The sequence below is a fragment of the Cynoglossus semilaevis genome, chromosome 6 (assembly GCF_000523025.1).
Source record: "Cynoglossus semilaevis isolate Cse_v1.0 chromosome 6, Cse_v1.0, whole genome shotgun sequence".
NCBI classification, from domain to species: Eukaryota; Metazoa; Chordata; class Actinopteri; order Pleuronectiformes; family Cynoglossidae; genus Cynoglossus; species Cynoglossus semilaevis.
In genome coordinates this window covers 13,142,229-13,170,175 of record NC_024312.1, presented here as the reverse complement: position 1 = coordinate 13,170,175, position 27,947 = coordinate 13,142,229, and the positions used below count along the sequence as shown (strand labels likewise).

Here is a 27,947-nt window from a genome sequence, read left to right as displayed (position 1 = left end):
AGAGCACAACCGTCTGGTCGAAGAGCTGCGGCTCCTCAACCCCCACTGGAGCCCTGACATCCTCTACCAGGAGGCGCGGAAAATCATAGGAGCCATTCATCAGGTGTGATTAACAGTTGGTCTACGATCTAACCTTTCTGTTCCCACAACTCCCGAAACGCTGACCAGCCTTTCTTTCTTTTTTTCTCAACTAGATCCTAACGTGGGACCACTACCTGCCCCAGATTCTCGGTGATACTGCCATGTCCCTCCTGATGCCTCCTTACCAGGATTATAATCCCGAAACGGATCCAAGCATAGCAAACATGTTTGCAGCAGCAGCATTTCGTTTTGCCCACGTCACAGTGCACCCGGTGGTTACCAGGCTGGGTCCGGAGTACACGCCAAATTCCCAGCATCCTCCTCTGCCCCTGCACCATTCACTTTTTGCCTCTTGGAGGATTGTGCAGGAAGGTAAAGATGAGTGCATTTGGGTTTTTTTTTTAATTAAAGGTACTGTCAGTTTTCCTGAAGTCTGTGTTCGTTTCCTCTCAGGTGGTATAGACCCTGTCCTGCGTGGTCTGTTGTTGTCTCCAGCCAAGCTGCAGACCCCGGGTCAGATGATGGTGGAGGAGCTGACAGAGAGACTGTTTCAGGCACAGGGCGGAATGCCCCTGGACCTGGGGTCCTTGAACCTCCAGAGGGGCAGAGACCACGGCTTGCCTGGTACCAAACTGTATATGACAAATATGACAAAAAAAGTCCCAAATAAGACATTATAGTGTATTTACTGACCCTGAAACGTTCTAAGTGGTTCAAGATGAATCACTGTTTACACTTTTTTAATCAATTCAACTTAAAGTTGTATTGTGTTTACCTCCCCAGTATTATTATTATTTACACAGAAGTATAACTTAACTAAGTCCCACTGATTGTCATTATAAATCAAGGAACCCATTATGCTAACTAAGCAACGTTTGGATGGTGACTGGACCGTAAGGACCTTTGACCTAGCATGATTAAGCCAATCAAAAGTGACGACTGTCTAACTGGCATCAGACGTGGTGGTAGTGGTTCAAACGTCCCATACCTTGTCTTTAACCCCGGGTCGGTGTCTGACATCATCTTCTCAGGCTACAGCTCATGGCGCCGTTTCTGTGGCCTCTCCGTTCCCTCCTCCACGTCAGACCTGGCTGACATCTTCGGAAATTCCACTTTGGCTCACAAACTAGAGCTCCTCTACGGGACACCCCACAACATCGACGTGTGGGTGGGAGCCATCTCTGAGCCCGCTCTGCCTGGAGGTCGAGTTGGACCGCTCCTGGCCTGTCTGCTGGCCAAACAGTTCAAAGCCCTGAGAGACGGAGACAGGTGACAGGGAATATTAAACAGCAAATCATACTTTCATCTAAAAACTTCAATGTGGTTAAAAAGTGAAATTTCTTTTCAGGTTTTGGTGGCAAAGGGAAGGAGTGTTCACCAGCTCTCAGAGGAGACACCTAGAGGCTGTATCTCTGTCACGCATCATCTGTGACACCACCCACATCGCCGCCGTTCCGGCTGACCCCTTCATGCGCACTGAGAAACCGGAGGACATGCTCCCTTGTTCCCACTCCCTCATTCCACACCTGGACCTCAGCCCCTGGAAAGAACCAGACACAGGTGAGGATTTGGGTACGAAGAATCATTACGGTGCACATGGTTAATATCAGACCTGTAAATGCTTCTTTCCAGATCCTTTTTGTGGTCCAATACCCAGGATACAGTCGGGCTTCTCCCTGCTGTGTGATGCTGTGATTCTGTATCAGTGCCAACTGGGCTTCAAGCTGCTGGGTTCTTCCTCCGTCAGCTGTGACCCAAACAGCCTCCACTGGAGTTCTGCACCTCCAACATGTCAAGGTAAAAAAAAAAAAAAAATCTAATACTGGCTCACCATCTCTGGTGTTACTCTGTGGACTGAAGTTGAATTAGAGCAAAACAAAATATTTTGGATTTTAAAAAAGTTCCAAGTGTAGCATTATGATTTACACTGACAAACAAATGACGTGACATGTTTTGTACTACAAATGTCAGCTTAATACCACTCATTGGAACAACCTGTTCTTTCACATTTATAATAACAGACTGCGCCGTGAGCTGCTCAGTTCAGTCATCCGTGTCAGTGGGAGTCAGTCAAACACCCGACTAGTGACTGGGCCAATAACCAAGTAATCCAACACAGAGCTCTGTTGATCCCTGTGTTTAAAAAAAGTCCCAAATAAGACATTATAGTGTATTTACTGACCCTGAAACGTTCTAAGTGGTTCAAGATGAATCACTGTTTACACTTTTTTAATCAATTCAACTTAAAGTTGTATTGTGTTTACCTCCCCAGTATTATTATTATTTACACAGAAGTATAACTTAACTAAGTCCCACTGATTGTCATTATAAATCAAGGAACCCATTATGCTAACTAAGCAACGTTTGGATGGTGACTAGACCGTAAGAACCTAGCATCATTAAGCCAATCAAAAGTGACGACTGTCTAACTGGCATCAGACGTGGTGGTAGTGGTTCAAACGTCCCATACCTTGTCTTTAACCCCGGGTCGGTGTCTGACATCATCTTCTCAGGCTACAGCTCATGGCGCCGTTTCTGTGGCCTCTCCGTTCCCTCCTCCACGTCAGACCTGGCTGACATCTTTGGAAATTCCACTTTGGCTCACAAACTAGAGCTCCTCTACGGGACACCCCACAACATCGACGTGTGGGTGGGAGCCATCTCTGAGCCCGCTCTGCCTGGAGGTCGAGTTGGACCGCTCCTGGCCTGTCTGCTGGCCAAACAGTTCAAAGCCCTGAGAGACGGAGACAGGTGACAGGGATTATTAAACAGCAAATCATACTTTCATCTCAAAACTTCAATGTGGTTAAAAAGTGAAATTTCTTTTCAGGTTTTGGTGGCAAAGGGAAGGAGTGTTCACCAGCTCTCAGAGGAGACACCTAGAGGCTGTATCTCTGTCACGCATCATCTGTGACAACACCCACATCGCCGCCGTTCCGGCTGACCCCTTCATGCGCACTGAGAAACCGGAGGACATGCTCCCTTGTTCCCACTCCCTCATTCCACACCTGGACCTCAGCCCCTGGAAAGAACCAGACACAGGTGAGGATTTGGGTACGAAGAATCATTACGGTGCACATGGTTAATATCAGACCTGTAAATGCTTCTTTCCAGATCCTTTTTGTGGTCCAATACCCAGGATACAGTCGGGCTTCTCCCTGCTGTGTGATGCTGTGATTCTGTATCAGTGCCAACTGGGCTTCAAGCTGCTGGGTTCTTCCTCCGTCAGCTGTGACCCAAACAGCCTCCACTGGAGTTCTGCACCTCCAACATGTCAAGGTAAAAAAAAAAAAAAAATCTAATACTGGCTCACCATCTCTGGTGTTACTCTGTGGACTGAAGTTGAATTAGAGCAAAACAAAATATTTTGGATTTTAAAAAAGTTCCAAGTGTAGCATTATGATTTACACTGACAAACGAATGACGTGACATGTTTTGTACTACAAATGTCAGCTTAATACCACTCATTGGAACAACCTGTTCTTTCACATTTATAATAACAGACTGCGCCGTGAGCTGCTCAGTTCAGTCATCAGTGTCAGTGGGAGTCAGTCAAACACCCGACTAGTGACTGGGCCAATAACCAAGTAATCCAACACAGAGCTCTGTTTATCCCTGTGTTTTTAACCCACACAGACATTAACGAATGTGAGGAACATGTTGCCCCTTGTCCTCCAAACCAAGAGTGTTCCAACACACCAGGCTCCTTTGTCTGCTCAGGTCAGTTCTGACGCCGACGTCGTAGCTAAATCACTCACTCGTTCTTATTGTTCAGACTGTCTGTTACCGATCTGTTACGTTCGTTTTCATGTGTTGCTCAGAGCCCTCCTCGCCGACCGCCATCGCCATAGTCACCGCAGTGATGGTAGTTATTGGTGGTGTGGCCCTAGTGGTGGTGATCGTGGTCTGTTATCAGAGGTAAGGCTGCAGTTTCAACCGTCAGTTGAAGTATGTTCGTTGTCTTTGCTGCGACAGACTTAGACCAACGTTGCCTGGAATTGAAAGATTTAGGGATTAAGAGATTGGTGTACGTTTTTCTTGCAGATATTTTGGCAGGAAGGAAGAGTTGGTTATTACTGCATCAACGGAGTGTTGCCAAGATAAAAGTTAAAATGTATTTGACAGCGAAGGTACGTTTCGTGAATAATGTAATGTAAATGTCTATGTCTATAGCATTCCTTGTGCAGGTACATTTCAAACCCCACTCGCAGAGCATACATATATTCAGATTAAGTTAAATTAAGGTAAATTGTGGTTAAATAATAATTACCAAACAATTCATTTTCATTTTACTGCAATTCATTTTATTTTATGGACATTTTTTTTTTATTTGCGCCGTGACTGAAAAAACGTATTCGACAACGTCATAGAAAGACTGAAAAATGTGAAAAATTCTTTTTTCATGTTTTGCATGAGGTCCACTGTACAGAAACACAATAATGTACTCTCTTCATCAAACCACAGACTAACAGGAACGTCGGCTGCAAAAACACACATTCTTGTAAATCATCCGAGCTCAGTTCCTAACCCTGATGTTTTCCATTTCCGTTCTGCAGCAGTGGGCGTGCGTTAAACCATTTGACCCCGACTGGAAAGTAAAGCCTTCTGAAAATAGGTCATGTTATTGTACTGTAACAATTATCACTCAAGTGTAATGTATTGAAATGACTAACAACCATGAGTCATCGCAAACCACCAGTCGAGACACTTAACTGATACCAGACTTTATGCAAACTCGGCCGGGTAACTCAGACCTGGTACAAAGGTTGATGTTAAATGGAATGTTTCCACTGAAAACACCGGTAAGAACCAATCAGAGACAAGGCTTCAAGGCTTCAAGGAAAGTACTGCACATTCTGATATTGTTCACCGATCCTGATTTTTCACTGCAATCTGTAACCGATACACTATAATAACTACATATTATTGCTGTGTTCCGCACTGAGGCAAAGTCATTTATGGCTTATGTCGTGTGTGTTTGGCAGACAGGCAAAACCACTGTTGTTTCTTAAACAATGTCTTGAGGCATGTTCGTTTATATAAACATTTTAACGGTGGTCAATATTTTGTATGTTGAGGAGTAATATTATATGAAAAGTACACATTTCTACTGCCTCTTGTTTCTTCATCTTCAAAAAGGCTTGTGTAAAAAGGTAGTGCAAAGTGTGCAATCAGTTCAATGATGGCCATGATCACATGTATTAGGACAGTTCCTGCGACTGGAGCCTAGAACTGATTTAGATGTTCATGTGTACTCTGTGTTAGAGTCACATTCAGATTGATTTTACGTGTATTACGGCAAGTTAGGAGAAGTTCTAAGACAGCTGTTAGTAGTACTGTGAATTTAATTTAAAAAGAATGTTAAGATGGTGTTTGATTTTAATGATGTTAAGGCATGTCTCTCAGGTGTCTCAAACAGCTTTAAACGTTTTATCATTATATTTCTTTTTGGGTTTTGAAGAGGTTACACTTAAAATGTCTAAATCAGAGGAACCATTACATTTTAATTATTAATTATGGGCCAAATACTAGAGGTTTGGAACTGGTTTTAACCTCATCAGATTTTTTTTTTTTCAGTTTTTTTTCCTAAAACTGAAAGGCAAATAAGCAGGTTATGACCTGGTGCAAACGAAATCCCACATAATTCTATAAATTCCCAGATAGCAACACTGCCTGCAGATGTGTTAAGATGTAAAAAAAAAAAACGTAGAGAGAGAGAGTTCTGTTATTTTCATAAATATTTTTTTCAATTGGTCTTAGAACTTTTTGACGTACCCTCAAACACAGTCTCGTGCATGTCAAACACTCCTGCTGTCCACAAGGGGATACCTGAGGTAATAAATGAACTCAACTCTTTGATCGTCTGCCCGTCTTTAAAAATTTTTTGTTGTTCACTAAGGTCAAGAGTTCACCAGATTAAATAAGAAAAACCTCTGAGAAATGATGACGAACGGTAGAAGATATTTTGCATATACTGAGGTAAAACTTATCTGGATGGATTAAATCGTAATTGTCTGATTGCATGGAAAGGAACATTTGGTTCATCCCCGGTCGGTCGCAGAACCTCAACTACAATACTTGTGTTACCACAGTTCAAGTCGGACTCTGGTTGGTCCGTTTGCAGTTTCACTGCTCCGTCACCGTCTCTAGCCCTGGTCAGTGAGGTAGAACCCTAACTTGGCCACGTTCATTTCCCTGCGGAATCTCATCACCTCCCAGAACATCTGCTCCACTGGTGGATGTGACAGGGAGAAGAAGGGGAGATAAAAACAGATCAGTCCCCACTCTGTGAGAAGTCGGCAGATTATCACAACTCCGGACAAACCTTACCTACCATCATTTCTCACCAGGCCCTGCTGGATGTAACGTATGTACGTGAAAAAGTTGCAAACTGCTGTGATCTAAAAGAGTAGAAAAAAAAAACATCGGTAACTTGAAGCAAATATAAATATAGGGTATATATACTGTATGTGAGAGAGTTTTTCTCCCTGAACGTTAGGGAGAAGCGATAGTTACCCGAGCTCTGCTGGAGGGAGAGATGTAATAATAGTTCTCCTTGTCTCCGAGTTTGATGCGGTGTCTACAGAGACGCGACATGCCACTTAATGCGCACTTCCTACAATGAGCGAGAAATCAGCTGTCAGGAAAACCCGACCTTTAACCTTGAGACATACATACACGAAGAGTTATGCCTGGGTTAGTATCAGATCCTGAAGACAACCTCTCGCAAAAATGCTACATCTATACAAAAACATGGCCAATTGTGTGGGGAGGCTTTTCACTGAAATATTGTTTTGGCGAAAAAGCTCTGCTCACTTTCTGTTCAGGTGTCTGTGTTATCAATGAGTTGGATTTTACTAATTTTAACTGTTTATGATAATTCATTTTAACATGACCTAATATTATATTATATACGCAGTATTTTTTTTAAATAGGAGGGCATACACCACACAGACACGTGTACAAGCATGCACACACACAACGGACACGAAATTACCAATTTAACTGAGCTTCTTAGTTGCAAAAAAAAAAGAAAAGAAATGACGATGAAAACAAGAACAAAACCCGATGTCCGTCACAAGTGCATGATGAAAATCCAAACTTTAAATATCTACTTCATTGCAGTATTGATTCCCCTTTTTTTCACGATACCACATTCACCGTTCGACGACAGCAGAAGCTGATGTACACATACATCCTGCTAGCATACTTTAGCAGACAGCACAGCAGTAACACAGAGGTGGACAGTGAGGAGGAAGTAGTCACCGAATGAGTTAACATCTGAAGATGACATCAATGTTTAACCAGACACATGCACAGCCATCCAGGTTATTTATTGACACATTATTTTACAACCTCTCAGCTGACCGACTCAGCAGTTTTTAGTTTTATGGATTAGTAGAAAGCTTGTTGTGTCATTGGTTCAGGGAAGGACTTACGTTTCTATCGCTGCCCTAAAGCCACTGGAAAAGAAGAATTTGAGTTCAGACAGTGATTAGGAAATGTGTCTGGTGACTGAACACTTCTGAAATACAGTGTGAAAAGGTGAAAAAAACCCAAAATGAAGTGAGAGTGAATTTTCAGTGTTGATTTGGCTAATGATCAGTAGTGAATGGTGACAGAGAGGAGAGATAACAGAGTGAACAATGTCAATGTGACAACTCACTTCGGGCCTCCACACTCCACAGCAGAGGCTTTAACCATTGGAATAGCTGTCATGGCCACGGGCTCGATAGTCAGAGAGTTGTTTTCCACAGCACTCTGCACCAGCTGGGAGAGCTGCGGGGCCAGGAAATGATTTAGCATATTGTAAATTCTACCAAGTGGATTCAAAAAAAAAAAAATTCTGCAAGCAAAAAGCTGAAAACCTCCAATCTTGTGAAGGACAGACAGGGTCCAATGTCTTCTCTGTAGATACGACTCAGGAAGGCGGACGACTTGTCTAAACTTGGACGCTCCTTCCACATGAGGAACTCCGCGTACAGGACTGAGTCTATCTGCAAAATAAAAAAACTACCAAGTGGATTCAAAAAAAAAAGTTTTTTGGTTTTTTTTTTAGCTGTGACAATGTAGCCAATGAGAAAAGGACACACTGTCTGATGACCCGTGGTTATGTAGCGACCGGCCAGTATTTTATGTAGCAGACAAAACACTTGCCACGTTCAGTACACTCCATGCCATGGAAGGCTCCAGCTTCCTGTGGGGGCGGCAGTCTCTGAGATACAAACAAAAGAATCTGTCTGCAGCTAGTGGATAGAGAACCCCTCCCACCCCCACCCTCTGCACCCCCTTGGCAGTAGATCCTTTGGAGCAATTTCTACTGCTACTGTAAAGTGTTGGACTGACTAAGGTAAGACTGCATTCCTCAGACGAACAGAACATCTGAAAAGTGTTTTTTTTCTGGCAGAGATGATGAGACCAGAAGACAGAAAAAAATTAAATATTTTGTAAAATGCTGAAAGGATCTTGTGTTTTTCTTCTGAATTTTTAAAAAAAAAAAGAACAAAAGCCTTACCGCTCAAAGACCAATACACCTCAAGGCGAGATGAGAAAAATCCTAAAAAGCCCCAAAAGTAAATCACTCTTTTGCTCTGTTTTTTTTCTCTTAAAATTAGCTGGAATATCACGTTAAGAAAATGTTAGCTAAAGTTTACGTCTAACAGTATTATTATTTTTTTTTTATTTAAGTAATCATAGAAATGTGCTTCAGCAGCTACAGTTACCTGTTGTGTCTCATTAGAGTCTGGTTCTAACTCTTGCCAGTAGGGGTCACAGGTCATAGAGTGTCGAGGAAGCAAGCAGAGAATCAGAGAAAGGAGAGCAGGAGCAGCAGACTGAGAGCAGAGGAAACTGCAGGAACAGTGGAAAAACTAGTCCGAGGTTAGAAATGAGAACGCCACATACGACGAAGAGCTTTAACGAAAAGAAAGTCCAAAGATAAAGAAAAACATTTAATGAAGTAGGGAATGAAACTTCGCTAAAATCCTAACCCTACCTCTCTGTCCTCCTTGACCACAGGATGAATAGAGACTGGAGACGGCTCTGGTTTCCCAGGTGAGGATGAGGAGACCCCCCATGTGTGGTTGCGGACGTGTCCTCCAACATATTTGTGCGCTCCCCTGGTTCCTGAAGGCTGCAGCTGTGGATGCAGCTGGCGGTTGGGTGAAGATGGCGTGGAGGTCAACACAAGGGTTTTGAGGGCCGTCACCTCTGCTTGCAGAACATCGATCTGGTGTTGAGATGCGGGAAAACGAAGGGCACGGTCACGGAACACGTTGCGGTTCATCCGCCGTTGGAGGCGGCGTAAGGATTAGCTTCACCCACCTTTCCCTGAGCCTCCTTCACTTGCTTCTCTGCAGTTGCTTGTTTAACGTTTGCTTCGTTCACCATCTTGTGAGCTTCCTGTTGTAAAGACGGAGACGTTAACACACAATCTGCAAAACACGACAGGTGAAGGCCCGACAACAATCGTACAATCATTGTAGTAATCTAGGACTTGAGACTCGAAACAAATGACTTGAGACTTGACCTATATTGGCCCTCAAAGACTCCAAACCTGACTTAGACTAGGGGAAAAATAACTTGTGAACATCTGTGTTGTGTAAACGTTCAGACAGAGTCTAAATTTCCCGTGATACTTATTCTTGTCTGTATCATTTTGAGCCGTGTGTTTGGGGAAAATAAATTATACATAACAATGGACTGGAATCCAATGATTTTTTTTCTGTGTCAGCAGGATTTGGATTTGTTTGCAAATATTTGTAACGAACTTCCCTTGACTACATCAAGCTGCGTGCTCTCTAACTGCCTGTACAAAGACAGCCAGTCAGTGACAGTTTCTACTAGAGTAAATCTTGTCACTAGTTTGTGCTATTCAGCACAACTTTCCTCATAAACAAATCCGAAGGCTCATGTCATATGACCAATGCTGACCTCGAACAAACTGGCCGTCAGCTCCTCCAGCTCCTGCTCCAGCTGATTCCGGACCTGTGAGAGACGCTCACACTCCTTGTCCTTCAGTTTCAGTTCCTGAGATGTGGCACAATCACATTAGCTCGGAAGCAAATATGCACTGTCACTGTTTTTTTTTTTTTGTTGTGGTCACGCTATGTTTTGTGATCAGGTTTACGACACCTTCTTTGCAGCGTCCAGTTGTTCCCTGAGGATCTCCGAGCCCTTTTCTCGGATTTCCAGCGAGGAGCTGCGGAGTCGGCTGAGGTTGCCATGCTCTCTCGCTGAGGTGGCCTTGCCTCCTCCCTCCAGTCTGGTCTCTGGCTGTGGATCCAGGTCTATCAACCTGAACAGGACGACACATGACAAAACGACATCACTGTCAACAGTCGGTCTTTAATCACACTGTTGCCAAGACAGCTTTAACAGAATGACTGTTTACTCAGCATGATCTTATATTTTGGGTAGCTCGGCTTTAGCGCTGCACACAAGTAGCAATTAAGGTGTTTTCCCACAGGTAAACATTTAGACCAGGGTAATTTAATTATAGATTAGGTTGATGGCAAGATTTTCTGTGACGTATAAACAGGAGGTAAACTATGAACTACAAAATATAGACCAAAACATATAAATAAATTGAAATATCATTGAATATGTATATATCAAGATACAATGTGCCGACTATTTTGAATCAGGCTTTGTATCATGGACATTTATATTTATCCTGCGAAATAATGATCACAAAAAAAGCTAGAAAGTGTACATAGAGCAAAGAAGCTTGTTTAGCAATTTAATACAAGTGATTTCTGATCCATACAACAGACAACAAGGTATTCTGTGCTGACTCAACCAGACAGCCAGCCAAGGCAGGGTTTAAAGTTGTGGTAAGAAGCCCAATCCCTTCACCACAGGCTACGGACAATGCAAAAAACACTGGAGATGCCGGGGATTGAACCCGGGGCCTCATACATGCAAAGCATGCGCTCTACCACTGAGCTACATCCCCTGACTGACAGCGCCCTGTATTGCATGGGTGAGGACAGAGAGCATAGTATTAAAGCACATAACAAGCTACATATAAAACATTTTCTATCCCTGCTTCTCTGCATGACTTTGGGAGTAAAAGACCGTAGACCACTGTTCGGAAACTCAATGTAATATTGCGATATATCGTTTAAATAAACGCGATAACACAGTCAGTTGAATGAAGTTAGTGACTGAACGCGGTAGTTCTCGTTTTCTTTAACTTTTGTTAAAAGTGGTAGAGACGCGGGTTCCCTCTCAGAGTCCGCCGCCCTTACCAGTCAGCGTCCCGGACAGCAGCTCAACCTCCACCCGCTCTGTGTCTACGACTCCGTGTGTCTCCAATTCTCCAATGTCCTTCACAAAATATTGTTGTTCTTGTCGTTTTTTTAAAAAACAAATCACAGTCGGACTCAAGCGGCGAGAGCAGTGCTGAGCTGGTTTTTTCACTGAAACTGCTCTGAGCCTTTTTAAATCTCGGCCAGCAGTGGAAGAATGCGGACGCTGACGTAGACAGGCAATAACAGCAGCTCTCGTCAAACACGGTGAAGGAAAAAAATAAAAATAAAAACCACAAACTTGGAAAACGTAAACATACAAACAACGACTGGAGCGTACACGTCACCGGCCTGACTGTGTTCTGCTACTCAGCCATATCCACGTTCTTGTGTTAACTATTCTCTCTTCTTCCAACAAGTTCTCACTGAGTGTGTGTGAGGTCACATGACTGCACATCCACTCCTTGCTTCCCTGCCTTCTTCTTCTGTCTTCACAGTAACACCCTCCTGTCCTGACTTCTACATCCACCCTCTACAGTCCAACCATGATTATCCTAAATTGAGTTTAGTTCAAGGAGGTGACAGAAGGGTCAAGAAACCCATCCCGAGGTCCTATAGTGCTTTGTTTCCCAAAGACTGGGTCACAACCCCCAGGTGGGTCGCAGGAGATTTTTTTTGGGGTCATCTTGCATAATGTTTCCCGGGAGTTTATGAATACTGTCTATTGACTTGGGTCGCAAAGGAGCAATAGAGTCAGAAAATGTGGCTAAAAGTAAAGTCGTGGACGAAGACAATAATTGTACCACATGGTTCAGACATTACTGTTAATGGATACAAGTTTAAATCTGAATCAACGTTTTACTGAATAACTGTGACGGTACTTCCAGCTGCCACTTAAAAAAAAAAAATCTCCCAACACTCTAACCTCCCTAATCCTAGGTCAAATCATATATTCAATTTAAAAATGTGTTTGGTTTCACACAGCGGGAGAAACGTAACCAGAAAAGAAGTTTGAAGTTCCCGACACATCATATCAGTAACTAGTTAAAGCATTTGTGTTACAAAAAGACACTTACTGTCCTACAACACAGCCGCCATCCTGCGTTTTTCTGCCGGACTTTTGCCTCGGCTCTCGCCGAACATCAGGTGTCCCAAAGAAAACCGACGAGGAATATACTGAGATTCCAGATCTTCCTGACTTAAGGACTTCATATCCCCGGCTGGATGGACCTGATGAAGGTGGAGAGGAGGAGATCTGGACACTGTGGAGTCCTTCAAAAGCATCCATGCGTCTGTTTTCAGAAAGGAGATTTGATCCGACTGTTCAATGTGTCCAGTGTAGATTTACTTCTCAGTATTGTTTTGCCTGACATCCAATCGCCGTGCCTTTAGGGGAAAACACACCTACAACACAGACACAGGTGAAATGTTGTAACTAACATCGCTCACAGTGAACTTATTCACTGTTTAAACTATAACTCACACTCTGAATACCTGTGTACACCCTGCCAAGGTGGTGGACTTCAGGTTCCTTCTGTGTCACGGTCAAGGAATTTGTTTCATTGAGATAAGGCATGCACACAAGGTCAGCGTGGAAAACAGTACCTCACTCCTTCACTGTTTCAAACGTGACACCATTCAAGGACAAAACCTAAACAAAGAATCAAAGTAAACTCACCAAATGCCTTAGAACCAATCCCCACTGTTGGCACTGGAGTAAAAATCTCCAAATACTGCAGTACTTCTGGCAGAGATTAGCGACTTGAACCCGGTCAGCTCAGCTCACCTCCCCTGCTGCTGTTCGCCTGGTTTAACAGGAAGGGTTCATCACGAACACTCTCTGACCACTCCAACTCAGCTATGCACATTTCTTCCAGCAGGTGGGGGCCCTACGGCGCAACTGGGGTACAGATACTTTGCAGAGTACATGAATTTACAAACGCAGATCATTTTGAGAATGGAAAAGTTTCAATGAAAAAATTAAATGAATAAAAGGCAGAAAGATTCTTACAATTCGTTTTAGTTGAGTGATTAGATTTAATGAGATCAAATATCTACAAGGGTAAAAATTCATACTACTCACCTACTTCCAAACATCAGCCGAGCCTTTGTACCAGTGCGGCAGAGCAGCTGGACCTGGAGCTGTTAATCTGGACCTCACAATGCTTCTCTGTTGCAGAATGAGATTAACAAATCAAGTGACCGGACGTGTAGGAATATTTCTTCCCCCTTTTTCTCTAAAACAGTCTCTCTGGGACCTGCCAAGCCACAGCATCTATAATGGACAACATTTTTATATTCACTGGTAGGTATTATATTTGTTTATTTTCTTTACACGATTGTGTCAAACTTTATAATACAACGTATGTTTTTGTACAATTTCTTCCTGGATTCCAGATAGGAGGAAACACTGGCGAACAGGTTGATCGTTGAAAATTTTCAGCAAGAAAAAAACAAAAACAAAACAAAATTACCAACCTCAGAGTTGGTTCCTCCATGTCAGCCACCACTTAATGAGTAGGTTGGCTGGTGAGCAGCAGCAGCAGCAGCAGCAGCAGCGACGATGACGGTGACATACTCCCGCAGGGTTGCTGATGCAGGGCTGGGAACATTCTTCCACCTTCTACTGCGATGGAAAGGCAGCATTTATAAACTGCTCTACAGGGAGCTCATCATCTTCACCGTGCTTTACTACTTCTTCAGTACTATTTATAGGTACCGATTGATACTTCTGCCGATACTTTTTTGTTGATTTCAAAATGAAGACTCCAGCACTGTGTCTGTCACCAGGTTCATATTAAAGGACGACCAGAAAAGGCTGTTTGAGAAGTTGTCCATATATTGTGACCGTTATGCTGAGCTCATCCCTGTGTCCTTTGTACTGGGTCAGTTAGTGTTAAAGTATCACTTTTTTTTTTCTATCCTTCGCAACGATGTACATGCGAGTTCACCTTATTTGAAATCTTCACCCAGGTTTCTATGTGACCTTGGTTGTGTCACGCTGGTGGGGCCAGTTTGAAAACGTCCCCTGGCCAGACCGCCTGGCAGCATTAGTTGGAGGTCATGTTAGGGGTGCTGATGAGGCCTCCAGGCTGACCCGACGAACTCTGATGAGATACGCCAACCTGTCTGGTATTCTTATCTACCGCTCTGTCAGCACAGCTGTCTACAAGAGGTTTCCTACCATGCAGCATCTGGTGCAGGCAGGTATGGCCTGAAGAGGAGCCGTTTGAAACGTTGCTGTCATGTTACTGTAGTTGTGATGACTTTGTACTCCTACAAGGATTGATGACTCCTGAGGAGCTGAGGAGCCTGGAGGATCTGCCTTCTCCACATAATAAATTCTGGGTGCCCTGCATGTGGTTCGTTAATCTGGCCATGCGAGCGCGGTCTGAGGGCCGCATTAACAATGACGTGGCACTAACAGCCATTCTTACAGTAGGAGTTGTAAAATTCTCTCTCATAAACCCGTTTCAAAGACATTTGTTTTGGGTTTTTTTTTTAAATACAGATTTAACAGAATATCTCTTTTCTTACTTTCAGGAACTGAATAGTTTACGGTCAAAGTGTATGAAGCTCTATGGTTACGACTGGATCAGCCTGCCTCTCGTCTATACTCAGGTATAAAAAAAAAAAACATCTTAAATGGACCTTTGTTACAGAACATGTCACATGACTCATGTGGGGACAAAAAGATTTTGTCCAACAACTGTGTATTTAAACATAATTCTAGGGATTACTGATGAAAAGGCAGACGTTAAGGTGAAGACAAATCCCTGACAGATGGTTTTATTTTAGGTGGCCACCATAGCGGTCTACAGTTTTTTCTTGGCTTGTTTGATTGGCCGTCAGTTCCTGGATCCGTCTCAAGGTTACCCTGGTCATGACCTGGACTTCTACCTGCCTGTGTTCACATTGCTGCAGTTTTTCTTCTACGTCGGGTGGCTCAAGGTGAGGAACAAAAGTTTAGGCTTTTGATTTCCAACCTCAGACTCAAATAGTAAACATCAAAGCTGTGTCTCTGAGCCAGCCTGTCTGTCCCTGGTCTCAGGTAGCCGAGCAGCTCATAAATCCTTTCGGAGAAGACGACGATGATTTTGAAACCAACTGGCTCGTTGATCGCAATTTACAGGTTTGGCTCTTTTTATTTTTTTCATGTATTCTTATTCCACTGTCCCCTGGCTGTCTTCAACTCTCTGTGTTGTCCCAGGTGTCTTTGTTATCCGTAGATGAGATGTTTGACAGCCTGCCGCTGGTTGAGAGGGACATGTACTGGAACGAGTCTGAGCCTCAGCCTCCTTACACTGCAGCCAGTGCTGAACATCGTAAACCCTCCTTCCTGGGCTCAGCCTTAGATATCAGGTGGACTAACGTTTTCTGCAGTTGGCAAATGTGGTTTGAACGCTGTCTTTTAACCTTCTGTACAATTTGAACTAGTGTCGCTAAAGAGGAGATGGAGTTCCAATCTAATCTGGAGCAGATCAGAGAACACGAGGAGGCCAATTACTCCACTCCCCTGCTCGGAGGACTGGGACGTCTTCTTGGTGTCCAGTCCCCTAACTTCTCCCGCTCCTCCCGGGTTTCGTTGCTGCGCCGTCGACCTCGAGCTCCACTTAGTCGCTTTCCTCTTTATCTGCACACCGAGGTTCCATCGACCCCTAGTCAGGTTCACCCGCCATTCAACCATGAGCGAGATCCGGACTACGCCTTCTCCAACATGTCCCTCTATGAGAGACCGGGTTTCTACAGCTGCCCACAGACACCCATCCATTGCGTGCCCCCTTCTGTGCCTCGCCCCAGACCTGCCCGCAGGAGCCAGAATGAGTGCGATCGCAGTTGCAGTTCTCTTGCTCCTCCAGTAGTGGGCTCACAGCTGCCCCCCGACACACCTAGCCAAGTACCAGTGCCACCGTCCTCTGCATTCCCCTGGTTTAGTGAAGATGGTGAGGTACACGGTGTCCAAGCCTTCTCCTTCCCTGAACTCTGTCCACCTCCTAAAGTCAGACTAGAGCAGGGCGGGTTATCTCGTCGGCCTCCACCTCCTCGTCTTACTCTCGAGAACCTCCCCTTATCTGACACTGGACCCGCAAGTGCTCGAGGAATTGGAGGAGAGCGGGATTTCTCGTTTTCCTTCACGCCACCATTCCGCACAGCAAGTGTAAACCAAAGCAATCCCAACAGCAGCCCCTGCAGTGTTAATGGAACCAGCACCCACAGCGGCACAACAGGGAGTCTCTGCAATGGTACAAGTCACACCAACATCAGTAACCATGGGAACTTCAGTGCCAACCTGAGGGGGAGCAGCGGAGGCACCAACAGCGGGCTCGGCAACAACATCAACTCAATGTGTAGTTCAGGGTCATCGCAACAGGAAGCAACCCAACACAACTCTCCCAACGATTCAGGAATCTCACTGACCGATGGAGACCTGCTGGGCGTGATGGTACACGGTGGGGTGAACAAAGCAGTGGGAGGAACGGAACAGAGAAGTGACAACTGACAAGGTGCATGTATGGAAGAAAACATATTGGAGAACATGTTTCCTTCCACAACTTAATGGGAATCGAGTATTTCCCCCATGGTGTGGGATCAATAAAGTTCAACCTTAACCTCAAACTGTATGGTAGTTGGATGATTTGCAGCACAGTGATAGGTTAACGTCTGTCTTCACCGATCAAACGCAGATCACCAAGCTGTTTGATGGACTCAACCTGTTCATCCAGATATTGAGACTCTATGCTGTTGAATATGAAGACAACATTTTATAGCCAATTTTCAGCTGCTGTCTCTTCTTACGGTGAATGGAACGAGCAACGATATAATTGACCCATGCCAGTTTCAATCCTCATGAGGTGAGGAATAACTCTAGGATTAAGATTTAAACACCACTACAGAGACATTTTTATAACCTACACTTGGGTTTTCAAGGAAGTGGAGTATAATAAAAAATTTTGTTTACACCTTTTTAAACGTTAAAACACATCTATCAAAACATCTGAGGTGTTTGTCCAGAAACGCGTTTCATGTAATCACATTGTTGTAGGTTGCTAAGTGGGAACTCAGTGGTTGTTGGGCAGAACACACCACGCCCTTCATTAAATGTTTTGTTTTCAACAATGCCTGTTTAAAGTCATGACTGTGTTTAACACACTAGCCGTGACAGAATGCAACAGTAACATTTGGACAAGACGCTGAAGCAGAAGCAGCAGCAGCAGTGAAATGTTAAACCTCCTGACACACATTTTGACAAAAGTTTTTTTTTTAAGGTCGCTGTTTCTGTGTTGGTTCAAATTCAAAAATATAGCCACATGTTTACACCAGAAAAATTAGTTAGGCAGACAAAACTGGTATCAAGTACACCTGGTACTATTAATACATATTAATATGTATTAATGGAGAATATGTTTATTGTACTTTTGCATTAAAAATCAAAAGAACCTAAGGGGGATTTCTGTGTCGTATAATCTAATAACTACCCGTACTGTAACATTAAAACTGGAATAAGCGTCTTACAGTAGAAACTCATCCTTAGTCTCTTACTTACATGTGGATCGTTGTGTTCGGTCGCCGTCACGTGAAGATCCAGAAGGTACTCCTGGCCATTCCACCACTCATCTCTATCAGGTTTCTGAAAGAGAATAAATATTTCAGAATAAAGCCACAGTTTTCTCATGGTATTCAGGAATATAATCCAACATGATTGAATTTAATGATTCATTTTTGAAGTACGTAAAGTATCCTCACATACCTTAATGTCCTGGAGAACAATTCTGCCTCCCTCCAGACTCATCAACTTGAAAGTACATGGACACGTTTGGCAGGGATTTGTCCTCACTTTCCAAACAGTATGCCTACAGGGGGTCAAATGAAAACCATAAGTGAAAACAATAATTAATAATTGAACTGTGAGTCTGAAGCATCACTCACCATAGAGAGCTGAACATAAGAAGCGTATAGCTCCAGGTTTATATGTCTGCTGATGGCAGCCTCGCAGTCTTAGTGGAAGTTGTGTCCCTTTGGCAAGACATGTCTGCATTGATGTTCAGCTTATGCAGAATGTGGTGCTGTCGTAACAAAGACAACAGCTGACACTCTCTGACGATCAACTTAAACATAAGATATTTGTTTGCCCTTTTGAAAATAAGCTGAAGCTCAATGTTATCACTGTTTAATAAAACCGTAACTGAGCAGTAAAATAGCCTCGTCACATTACGGATGTAGAATTTTTAAGTTATCAGTAAAACGAAACATGCTTGATCCAACATGGCCACCTCTGATTAACCAAAATATATTTCTCATTTTTGGAGTCTCATTTGCAATTTTGTTCATTGCCAGCTTCAATATTCAGTATATTAGTGTATTTTGTAAAACAAACAAACAAAAAAAACTGGAACAACAAGCAGAAAATAGATGTAGATAGAGACATGATGTGCTTCGCCCCTCATATACCGCAGCAACTAACTCATCAGCTGCTGTTGACGTATTAATCAGATTAAACTCTATTAAAAGCCGTGAACTCGTACAGGTTATATGGTTAAATGGAAGGCATGAGTTTGGTGATTAAATGTTTAATTGTGTGGAAAATCTACCAGTTACAGTCAGAGCACATCCTGCACATATAGTTTCACTGATTGGGCAAAATTGAACATCCACATCCCATCACCGACAAATCATTCAAGACTGAAGCTTCAGTCTCAAGAAAGATATTTTACACAATGGAACAGACGTTTCTAAAATCCTTAACAGACATTTAATAATAACATATTTTAGAAAACATGACTTTATTGCAAAGAGACTACATAGAGACACACAAAAATCCCAACTAAACACATCACTGTCCGTATATACAGTGTACAGTTACTTCAGGTTTGGAGGGGAGTGCCACACAGCCGAGCTGGTACGTTTAAAATAACGAGGCTTGGTTTTGTAAAAGATGTTTTCGAGCCTGGGGGGGTCAATCCTCCCAAAGAAGGAGTCAAAGTCAGGTGGGTTGAAATACTGTGTCATTATTATCTTCTGCAGGTTCGGACCTAGGAGAGAACACAAGGAACACGATAAAAAATAAATAAAAAAAATAGACCAGATCAAAGAGGAAGAAGCAGGAAAAAAAAAGGAAACGAACGAGGACGATGTCATTCTCTGATGTGATTATCATTGTTTCTCCTATTAAGAAAAACCCTTGGTGAAGACTTCTAGTAACACTGAGTAAATACCAGACTAATGAGTCAAGACAAAAAGTGTCTGTTTTTCCTAAATATTTGCAAAAAACATTTTATTTGTCCTTTGCAAAAAACTAAATAATTTGTTTACTATAGTAACAATATTTTAAAAAAAACCTTGTCATTAAGTGGCTTGTGTACATTTATCAATGATTTTACTGAAACATGATGCAACCGTTGCTAGTGTAATAAAGTAAAGCAGTAAAGTACAGACCTTCAGCCCAGGATGGAATAGGTTTCTTTGGGGCCGACTCGTCATCAGTAGAATCGTCACTGTTCTGGTCCATCCCGTAGTCTTCCAGACTTTTGGACTTGAACAGAGGTTTGTTGCCACCCTTGGGAGTGATGACGTAGGACTGTGGAGAATTCTGGGGAAAAAAAGATTAGAGAAAGAGACATCATGGAGACTGAACTGAATTCAGGGTTTTTTTTTTATCTTAGTCTATAGAATAGTCTTAGTCTAAAATTATCAGTAGTATTAAATAGAAACACTTACTTCGAGGTCAATGGTCACGTTGAGGCCTCCACCTTTTCCGACAGGTGTTTTCAACACAGATTTCTGTGAAGAATGAAGAACAAGTAGTGAATATATGATTACACAGATGAATTCACATACTAATTCTAACAGCTGATAAAAAAAAAAAAAAAAAGTTTACCTCTATATCCACAGTCACGTTCAGACTGGCTGCAGCCTACAATACAAAAGTAAAAGTATTAGTATTTATATTTTTACAGCCTACAATACAAAAGTAAAAGTATTTATATTTTTTAGGTTTAAATAATACATACTTAAAAAAGTATTCATTTCTTTTTTTTTGTAAGTATTGGAGATGTTAAGGAAGTTTAAGTAACCAGGTAATTAAAGAACCCTCTTAAAATTACTACTTTTGTAACAACAAGTATTTCACATTTATTTCTATTACTTTTGTCTTGGCAGCTTCCCTCTCTTTGGCAGCTTTCTCTGCAGCTTCCCTCTCTTTAGCAGCTTTCTGTGCAGCTTCCCTCTCTTTGGCTGCTTTCTCTGCAGCTAACCTCAGCTGCTCCTCCTGCTGGAAGAAAAAAAAAAAGCATATCAACGTTTGTCTTTAAAATTGGTTTGAAACAAAAAAGACAGAACATTGGATGAGAATCATTTAGTGAAAAAAAACCACTGATCCCAGATTTTTTTTTTTTGCTTACCCGTTTTCTTTTTTCTTCAAGTGCCCTTCTTTTCTCCTCCAGTTCTCTTCTCTCCTTCTCTCTCGCTGCTTTCTCCACTTCACGCTGCAAAGCGAGAGCTTTCTCTTTTTCCAGACGCTCCCTGAAATAGAAAATAGGACATCAACCTCATCAAATAAAAAAAACATTTTTGTTCAAATATCCTCTGATAAAAAGCAACAACTGAGATTTTACAACATGAACCATGAAGCATTTTGTCCACCTTTCAGCGGCAGCCTGTCGTTCTCTCTCCAGCTCTCTCTCCAGTTCTCTCTCCCGTTCCTGCTCCCTCTTGAGCTCCAGAGCTTTGCGAGCTTCAGCCAACTTACGAGCTTTCTGTTCTTCCTCCTCTGCCTTCTTTTTGGCCAGTAGCTCCTGCTGCCGCTTCTCCTCCTCCTAAGGTTCAACAAAAAACATTTGATAGAAATAAAAGCTCATTATACCTAAAGAACAAATAAAAAAAAAAAAACAACAACAACAAATAAATATTATTAGTAGTAAAGCATTAAAGGTCGGTCTGACTAATATTTTATTTGATTTTGACTGTAACTACATTTTGATTTTCAGTAGCACAGTTTTCAAAGTGGCAGTAAAGTTATACTCTGGTAAATCAGCCAACTCTCATTATGTAACTAAAATAGAACTAGAAATAGAACTTCTGAGTATTTTGTTGAAGCACGGCTATGATGGAAATTATAATTAATAGTAATACCGCTTGTTGGATTTTCTTTTTTCGAGCCTCTTCCTCCAACTTCTTCTTTTGCTCTAGCTCCTCCTGGCGTTTAACAGCCACTTTCCTCTTGGCTTTCTCATCTGCTAAACGCTGTTGAAGAAGCACAACAAGGAACTGTTACGATTCATAATACTTTGTGTTGAGTAATCGTTTGTTTAATGTCAAAACTTCTACACGTGAAACCAGCAGTGTAGAATAAAGATTTGCATATTTGAAATGCAGATCTAAAGAGACATTTTTATCATCCATGTCATAGACAGGAAGTCATATTTTATTAGTCAGTCTGTCTTTCAGGAGACATTCTACAAAAAAAATGTCTTAACTTCCAGGTTTAAATGTGGGAAAACCTTCACATACCTTATCATTTTTCTCATCAATCTGAGCCATCTTCTGCTCAATCTTCTTTTTCTTTTCTTCCTCTTTCAGCTCCTCTTTAACTTTGAGCTCAAACACCCGCTTCAGCCTCTCGTCCCGTTTCCTGTGACAGACATTTTAAAGCAATAGACCGCAGTGTTTTTAGATAAGCACGTTTTTTTCCCCACCACTGTTCAGAGTGTAATCCTTGACTGAGGCACTGACTTTTTCAGTTCGTCCTGTTTCCTCCTCTTCTCCTCCTCAACCTTTTTCATCCTCTCCTCTTCTTGCTCTTGCTTCTTTTTAAGTGCTTCCAATTTGTAACGTTCCTTGGTCTTAAAAGAGGAGACAAACATCAACTTACTTGGTCAGAAATATACAGACCATAAAATAAATGTTATGGTTTAAATGCATTGGAGAATATGATCACCTACACCAAAGGCAAAAGTCCATCAAACGTTGTGCAACATGGTTATGGTTTTTAACATGAATAACATCAATAACCAATTATTCAGCTGGTACATTCTAGATTTTTTATCCAAAAAACATTTTCTGTCGTATCATCTTCCATCTATGAATCCTCGCTTGGTACAAATGAATGCTGCACTCAACACTCAGAGGTTGTCCTAATGAATCCACTGGCCTACAGGCCACATGCAGCCCAGGCACAACCTCAGTAGGGCCCAGTCTCTGGTCATTTAACACTGAAACAATCGCACTTTTGGTAGTTAAAAAAAAAACCTACAGATTGTAGACTAAGAATGTAATATTATATTTAGCCTAGCAACATGCAACCCACACCGCATCTGCTGTGTCTAAAAAAAAAAAAGTCAACTTCAGGTTATCCCTACACAGACTGACATAAACGCCTGTTTATTTGGCTGCAATAAAGTTTCAGTAACAATTATTGTGCTGGAGAATTGAAAACACAATAGCAATAGTCCTGTTTATTGGCAACAAAAATGCCTGGTCCAGCTGAACGTCTTGGGTTTAAAACTCACCCCACCTGATTTTACAATACACCAGCCCAGTTCGGTGTGTTAACCCACAGAAACATGGGCTTTTGAATATTTGAAAATGTAGGCTTTTTTCTGATCAACAAGGAAAGACACCCAGGTGGTTTAAGTTTTGAAGGTGGTTAGATTGAGTGAACAATAATGATTATTAGTGACCAATGGGATCACACAGACAAGATGGGAGGCGGGGTGTTATTAACATGTACATCCTGTCGCCCCCTTCACACAGATGCTCAAAGTGAATTCATTGGAGGGAAAACAACTTTTCCTACAATCAAAAACTCTTCACCTGATTTTATTTCACTACAGTGGTGTCAAAATTTAGTGTTTCTTTAAAGTTGCCCTAGGTGTCAAAATTTAGTGTTTCTTTAAAGCTGCCCTCCAAAAACTAAAAAAAATGTCCAATTCTTCATACTTTCTCCACTCCAAAAACTAAAAAAAAAAAGTCCAATTCTTCATATAAATCCTCATGTGTGACTTTCTCCACTCCAAAAACTAAAAAAATGTCCAATTCTTCAGACAAATCCTCATGTGTTGGCCATGTGAAGGTGGGAAAGGTGTTTTTTTTTACATGTTACAGTGTGTTTTTAATCCAGTGGTATGGTGGGATATTAAGACACCACTAAAACACCCACAGACAACAAACAGTGCATCAAAATGACACTTACCACAATACCAGCATTAGACTACGGGGAGGAAAAATGTCAGAGTAAGAAAGTGTCACTGATTGCTGTCTAAACAGGAGATTTTCATTCATTTTCAAATCAATTCAATGTCAGCATAACTACTAGTTTAACGGTCTGAACTCAAACTATTAATTATGCTAAGGTTCAGTGAGGAGCAAAGGGAGTTTTTATTGAACTTTAGAAAATAAAAGTCTACATTTAAAGAGGAAATTCCCAAGTCACTGGGAACATTATCCATTGATTCAATGTTTTTTTTTTTTATTAATTGTTATGTCAAAAGCACTTTCCAGGAAATCTTTTATTGACCTCACCTTAGGATCGACTTTCACCGGAGTGGTGTATTTCACAAAGGACTTGATGACCCCTGTTCGGGCCAGGGAATTTGGTGTCATCATTAGCATCTGATTCTTCTGCACAGTGTGGAGAAAAGATTTCATGTTGGGCTTGATTACCTACGAGGGAAAAGAATAAGAAAGGGGAGTTAGAGTAAGGTATAAAATGACAACTTCAAGAATCTGTTCCTAATTTTTCCCTATAATTTAACAGAAAAAAAAATTCAGATATGTAAATGAACACAATATTTTCCTTCGTCTTACACTGTGACTCTTCTTGGGCGGTGTTAACCTCTTTGAAGGACTTTCTTCAATAGAGTCTGGTGCTTTACGTTTGGTGCTCTGAGACCTGGATTAAAAGAAATAACGAGCATAACATTCAAAAACACTTAAAAAAAAGCACTCAATATAAATTACTTCGACATGTTGGAAAATGTCACTCCAGTGACTGACACAAGAGCACTTTATGCAAATCTCTGCAGAAAACAAGAGTTAAAAAAAAAAAACAGACAGACTCACCTCCTGCCGGACTGTGTGCCATCAACTGTAATTCAAACAAAGAGGATTTTTTTTGTTCACAAAACTGTCCTGGCAGAAGCCCATACTGGATTTAAAAAGTGATAACCAATAAACTCCTCTACCTGCTCTCTTGACAGGTGTGCCAACCCCGTGTTCAGGAGCTAGTGCGGGCGAGTTAGCCGCCACAGAGCGAGTCACACGTTGAAAAGCGGGAGGAACTTTCTGCTCCCCGTGAAGAAACACACATTCAATGGTTTATACAACGCAGATGTACGACCTTGTTTACACTTGGATAACATTTCTACACACATACACACCTCTGGGCTCTTTGATGGTTCCTCCGGAGCCTCATCCTCCATGTCTGCAGGTACAGCTTCTGTGAGACTATAAATGTACAAACAATGACATGGTCAAGAAACGGTCTGTAATTAGAATTCAAAACAAGGACGAACTTCCTTATCATTTCCAGAAACCGTTTATTCCTGTTCACCATCTCATTTATGACAAAGATTTTTGAGTTTTACTTACGCCTTCTGTTTCTCTTCATCCACTGAGTCCACACATGAGTCCTCTAAAAATCACACAAGCCATAACAGATAACATGTCAGCATCAACCAAAGTCCTTCCACAACTGAAAATGTAGATATTGTGATACAACAAGATATATATATATATATATATTCTCCCCTTATTATTGCATTACTCAGTCTAAGTGACACTTTAACTGGAAAGTATTGAAGGTATAAAAGGGATTCTCTCTTGTTTAGCAGGAGTGTGTGTTTATGCTTTTTCTTTTTATAATATTTAAATTCTATATTTAGTTTTATTGATATATTGTCTAAAATTGTCTATTGTCTCGTGGTTATAAGAAGACAATAAAAAACTGCCTAGAAAGATTTTCTTCACATGTATAACACTGCCTTTTAGTTCAATAAATAGTCATTGTAAGCCAAACCAGGGGTGTATTGGTGAAAATAATCATACTTGTATTGGGACAACTCTACTCACCACTAATGTCGCTGCTGCATGTAGAGGTTCCTGCACGTGCTGCCTTCCTCTTCATCATGGAGCGACGAGAGGCCCGGCGAACGGACTCCTGCGTCATGCTGTGGCGCAGACCAGCCAGGGAGTGGCGAAGCTTCAGGGAGCAGCGCACAGAGCTCCGGCATGAGCTTTCAGTGGACCCTGTTATGGTGATTTTAGAGGCTGTGCGTCCGGGAGACAACTCTGGGTCCTTTGCCAGCTCCGCAGACGAGCGGTCTGTGGAGGTCATCCTGACTACAGCTTTGGTTAAAGTCACCTTAGACAGAGACTCAGCATCATCACATGAATTGTTAGGAGAGATTTTTCCTGTACTGGCCACTTCTTTATTGTCCGTCTCATCCTCCAGCAGCTCGGGCTTCTTGTTCTTGGCATTATCAGAGTCAGACTGGCCAGAGAGTGAGTCCTCCGTTACCTCTGGCTGAGTCTGTTGGTTTTTACGAGTGGTGCGTTTAGGCTGAGGGGAGGCCCTTGCCTCAGAGGCAGAACATTCAGCAGCAGCTTCCTCTTCGGCAATGAGGTTCAGAGACTTGACAGAGGAGCCACGGAGGTTACTGCGCCTTCCTTTTGAAAACCTGGCCATGGAAATACATTTTAGATTTCAGAAAGGCAATAATAAAGCTAAACCCATGCCTTCACTTTATTAGTAATTGAACTACAAACCTCCGTTTTGATTGACCGTCTTCCTGACGACCCATGGAAACACGTTTCCTTCTACTGTTCTTTTTCTGTGAGGGCGTTTTGGGCATCAAGTCCCCGAAATGCCTTAAAATGCAAGATTATATAACAACACAGTTATTAGACGTAAAAGTCTTGATGACCCCACCTTGACGACAACCCACCTTGAGAACATGTGCTCAGCTTCTTGTTGGATCTCTCGAAGCCAAACCATGTGGACATTGTCAATGTCACTGATGAATTCTTGTACTTTGTCATCAAAGGTTTGCATTAGCGAGCGCACAGATGACAGTACGGAGTTCATGGTGAGGGCCTGGAGGCAAAGGTGAAAATGATGTTGCAGTCAGCAAAAATAAAACAAAAATGTTGAATGAATTAATAGAATTAAATAAAATTGTTTTAGAATAGTGTATTTGGCAGTGACATGTCAGTCTCTTCTCAAAAGTAAAAATAAGTAAATTTTCCTTATTTCAGATTGTGTTTGAGAATCCTAATGTTTTGCTGAGGGGAAAAAAAGAAATCCCTACTATCAAAACTACATGAAGTTTTGATTTCAAAATTTACATCAAAAAGTATTCCTTCAAACATAGACACATAGACAGAGTCAATTGATAAGATCAGATCAGATCCTGGTAGCCAGGAGAAACCAAAACATCTGAAATATTGTGTAATTTGAAATTATAATTGACATAGTTAAAACAAACAGTGTTATTTTGTGTTAATAAATCGAATTTATTAGACCTGTGCCACTGTAAAGAGTAACTGAACTGTAATTGTTGTGTATTTCTTGATTTTATATACTCAACACTTAGAGTTATTACAATAAAAACTTAAAGTTGTTAAGTAGACAAGATTACAAGGGGCTTTTTACAATATAATCACTATTAATTCTGCTCACTGACGACCTCCAAATGTCCTTTTTGTTGTTTGTAGCAGCCTCTTTTAAACTTTGTCTACTGGATTATCACAATATACTTAAACTTTGTCTACTGGATTATCACAAAATACTACTATATTATATCGCGGATCTTGTAAAATGCACATAATAAGAAAATAAAATAAAATTCAGAAGCGGCCTTTATACATAGTATATGCATCAGAAAACTATTTTACCAAATCCTTTTTTTAAAAAGCTGGACGCATGCGCAGTACCGTACAATATTAACAAAGATGGGCTGGCGTGGTTTATTTTGGAAACAAATGTCAACCATAATAGATCCGTCTCAAACTTATTATTATCGTCGGAAATCATTGATAAAGTAAAAACCGATAGAACTAAAATAAAATCATCAAAACCGTCATATTGACGGTCCACAGAAATGTTAAAGCATGGCTAGCTAACCCTTTGAAATATACATGTCGGCGTCGATAGAAGCGCATTTTTTATGGAATAAAAATCCGTTTAACAGTAATGGCTGGCCTACTATGTTAGCAAAACTGGCAAAACTCAAGATATGCCTATAATGTAATGTTGATGTTACGATGACGGTCAGTCCACTGACCACTAACCTGTTAAATCCGCGTTAATGAAGAAATGAAAATGTCGCTGTTTATCCCAGTCTTCAAAAAAAGGTCTTTATCGCATGCTGAGACACAAATATCTTCACAGCGTATGAAAAATAACGCCACGTTTATAACGTTTATAGCCTCTACTCAATCTTGTCCCGGACGTTACAGCTGCAGCAGTTTACTTCCACTTACCCGCTGAAACCGTTTAACTGGTTCAAAACCTAAGCAGCCAATCACAGTTCGCGCTCAGCAGAGGGTACGCTCGATTTGTGAGTTAGCATTGACTGAAGGGGTGGCCTCCACTGTTGTACTACACACAGGGCGTAAAGC

At 41.7% G+C, this 27,947-nt stretch overlaps 4 protein-coding genes and 1 non-coding gene across 9 annotated transcripts in view; 2 read left to right on the top strand and 3 right to left on the bottom strand.

Moving 5' to 3' along the window:
- The window catches only part of epx (eosinophil peroxidase), a 9,950-nt gene extending 5,176 nt beyond the window's left edge, over window positions 1-4,774 (top strand). The window contains 9 exon segments of the mRNA XM_025056351.1: window positions 5-103; window positions 195-705; window positions 1,113-1,350; window positions 2,912-3,123; window positions 3,196-3,360; window positions 3,718-3,801; window positions 3,903-3,999; window positions 4,126-4,211; window positions 4,638-4,774. Of these exon segments, the coding sequence (XP_024912119.1) occupies window positions 5-103; window positions 195-705; window positions 1,113-1,350; window positions 2,912-3,123; window positions 3,196-3,360; window positions 3,718-3,801; window positions 3,903-3,999; window positions 4,126-4,192 (1,473 nt within the window). The 3' untranslated portion in view covers window positions 4,193-4,211; window positions 4,638-4,774.
- On the bottom strand, window positions 4,363-13,149 carry rab3il1 (RAB3A interacting protein (rabin3)-like 1). Of its 5 annotated transcripts, XM_025056277.1 has the most exons (13): window positions 13,012-13,149; window positions 12,828-12,867; window positions 12,410-12,737; window positions 10,216-10,378; window positions 10,015-10,110; window positions 9,406-9,483; window positions 9,077-9,310; window positions 7,950-8,078; window positions 7,748-7,860; window positions 7,521-7,544; window positions 6,598-6,697; window positions 6,416-6,482; window positions 4,363-6,313 (listed from the first exon to the last, which is right to left on the bottom strand). In XM_025056277.1, the coding sequence occupies exons 3-13, from the start codon at window positions 12,619-12,621 to the stop codon at window positions 6,228-6,230; spliced, it is 1,302 nt and encodes a 433-aa protein (XP_024912045.1). In that variant the 5' UTR covers window positions 12,622-12,737; window positions 12,828-12,867; window positions 13,012-13,149; the 3' UTR covers window positions 4,363-6,227. The 5 variants fall into 5 exon arrangements, with proteins under 5 accessions (XP_024912045.1, XP_016888726.1, XP_008310396.1 ...); XM_017033237.2 differs by lacking the exon at window positions 12,828-12,867 and having other exon boundaries at window positions 6,412-6,482; window positions 13,012-13,144; XM_008312174.2 differs by lacking the exon at window positions 12,828-12,867 and having other exon boundaries at window positions 12,410-12,625; window positions 13,012-13,141.
- Window positions 10,967-11,038, bottom strand: trnaa-ugc (transfer RNA alanine (anticodon UGC)). Its single transcript has one exon. It is a non-coding gene; the product is annotated as a tRNA-Ala (tRNA).
- Window positions 13,150-13,316: 167 nt separating the features above from the next.
- Window positions 13,317-17,788, top strand: best1 (bestrophin 1). The gene is made up of 7 exons (XM_025056278.1): window positions 13,317-14,048; window positions 14,124-14,218; window positions 14,307-14,540; window positions 14,617-14,954; window positions 15,132-15,284; window positions 15,385-15,695; window positions 15,771-17,788. Exons 1-7 carry the CDS (start codon window positions 13,897-13,899, stop codon window positions 16,831-16,833), a joined length of 2,346 nt encoding a protein of 781 aa, XP_024912046.1. The 5' UTR covers window positions 13,317-13,896; the 3' UTR covers window positions 16,834-17,788.
- A 1,101-nt stretch (window positions 17,789-18,889) lies between these two features.
- Window positions 18,890-27,831, bottom strand: incenp (inner centromere protein). Its single transcript, XM_008312173.2, has 21 exons — window positions 27,618-27,831; window positions 26,273-26,421; window positions 26,094-26,195; window positions 25,398-26,005; window positions 24,918-24,960; window positions 24,707-24,773; window positions 24,512-24,611; window positions 24,390-24,414; window positions 24,135-24,219; window positions 23,850-23,990; window positions 23,521-23,538; window positions 22,062-22,171; window positions 21,840-21,960; window positions 21,462-21,572; window positions 20,973-21,145; window positions 20,732-20,852; window positions 20,476-20,601; window positions 20,209-20,244; window positions 20,049-20,111; window positions 19,767-19,920; window positions 18,890-19,363 (listed from the first exon to the last, which is right to left on the bottom strand). The coding sequence occupies exons 2-21, from the start codon at window positions 26,410-26,412 to the stop codon at window positions 19,191-19,193; spliced, it is 2,517 nt and encodes an 838-aa protein (XP_008310395.2). The 5' UTR covers window positions 26,413-26,421; window positions 27,618-27,831; the 3' UTR covers window positions 18,890-19,190.
- Between the last annotated feature and the right edge of the window lie 116 nt (window positions 27,832-27,947).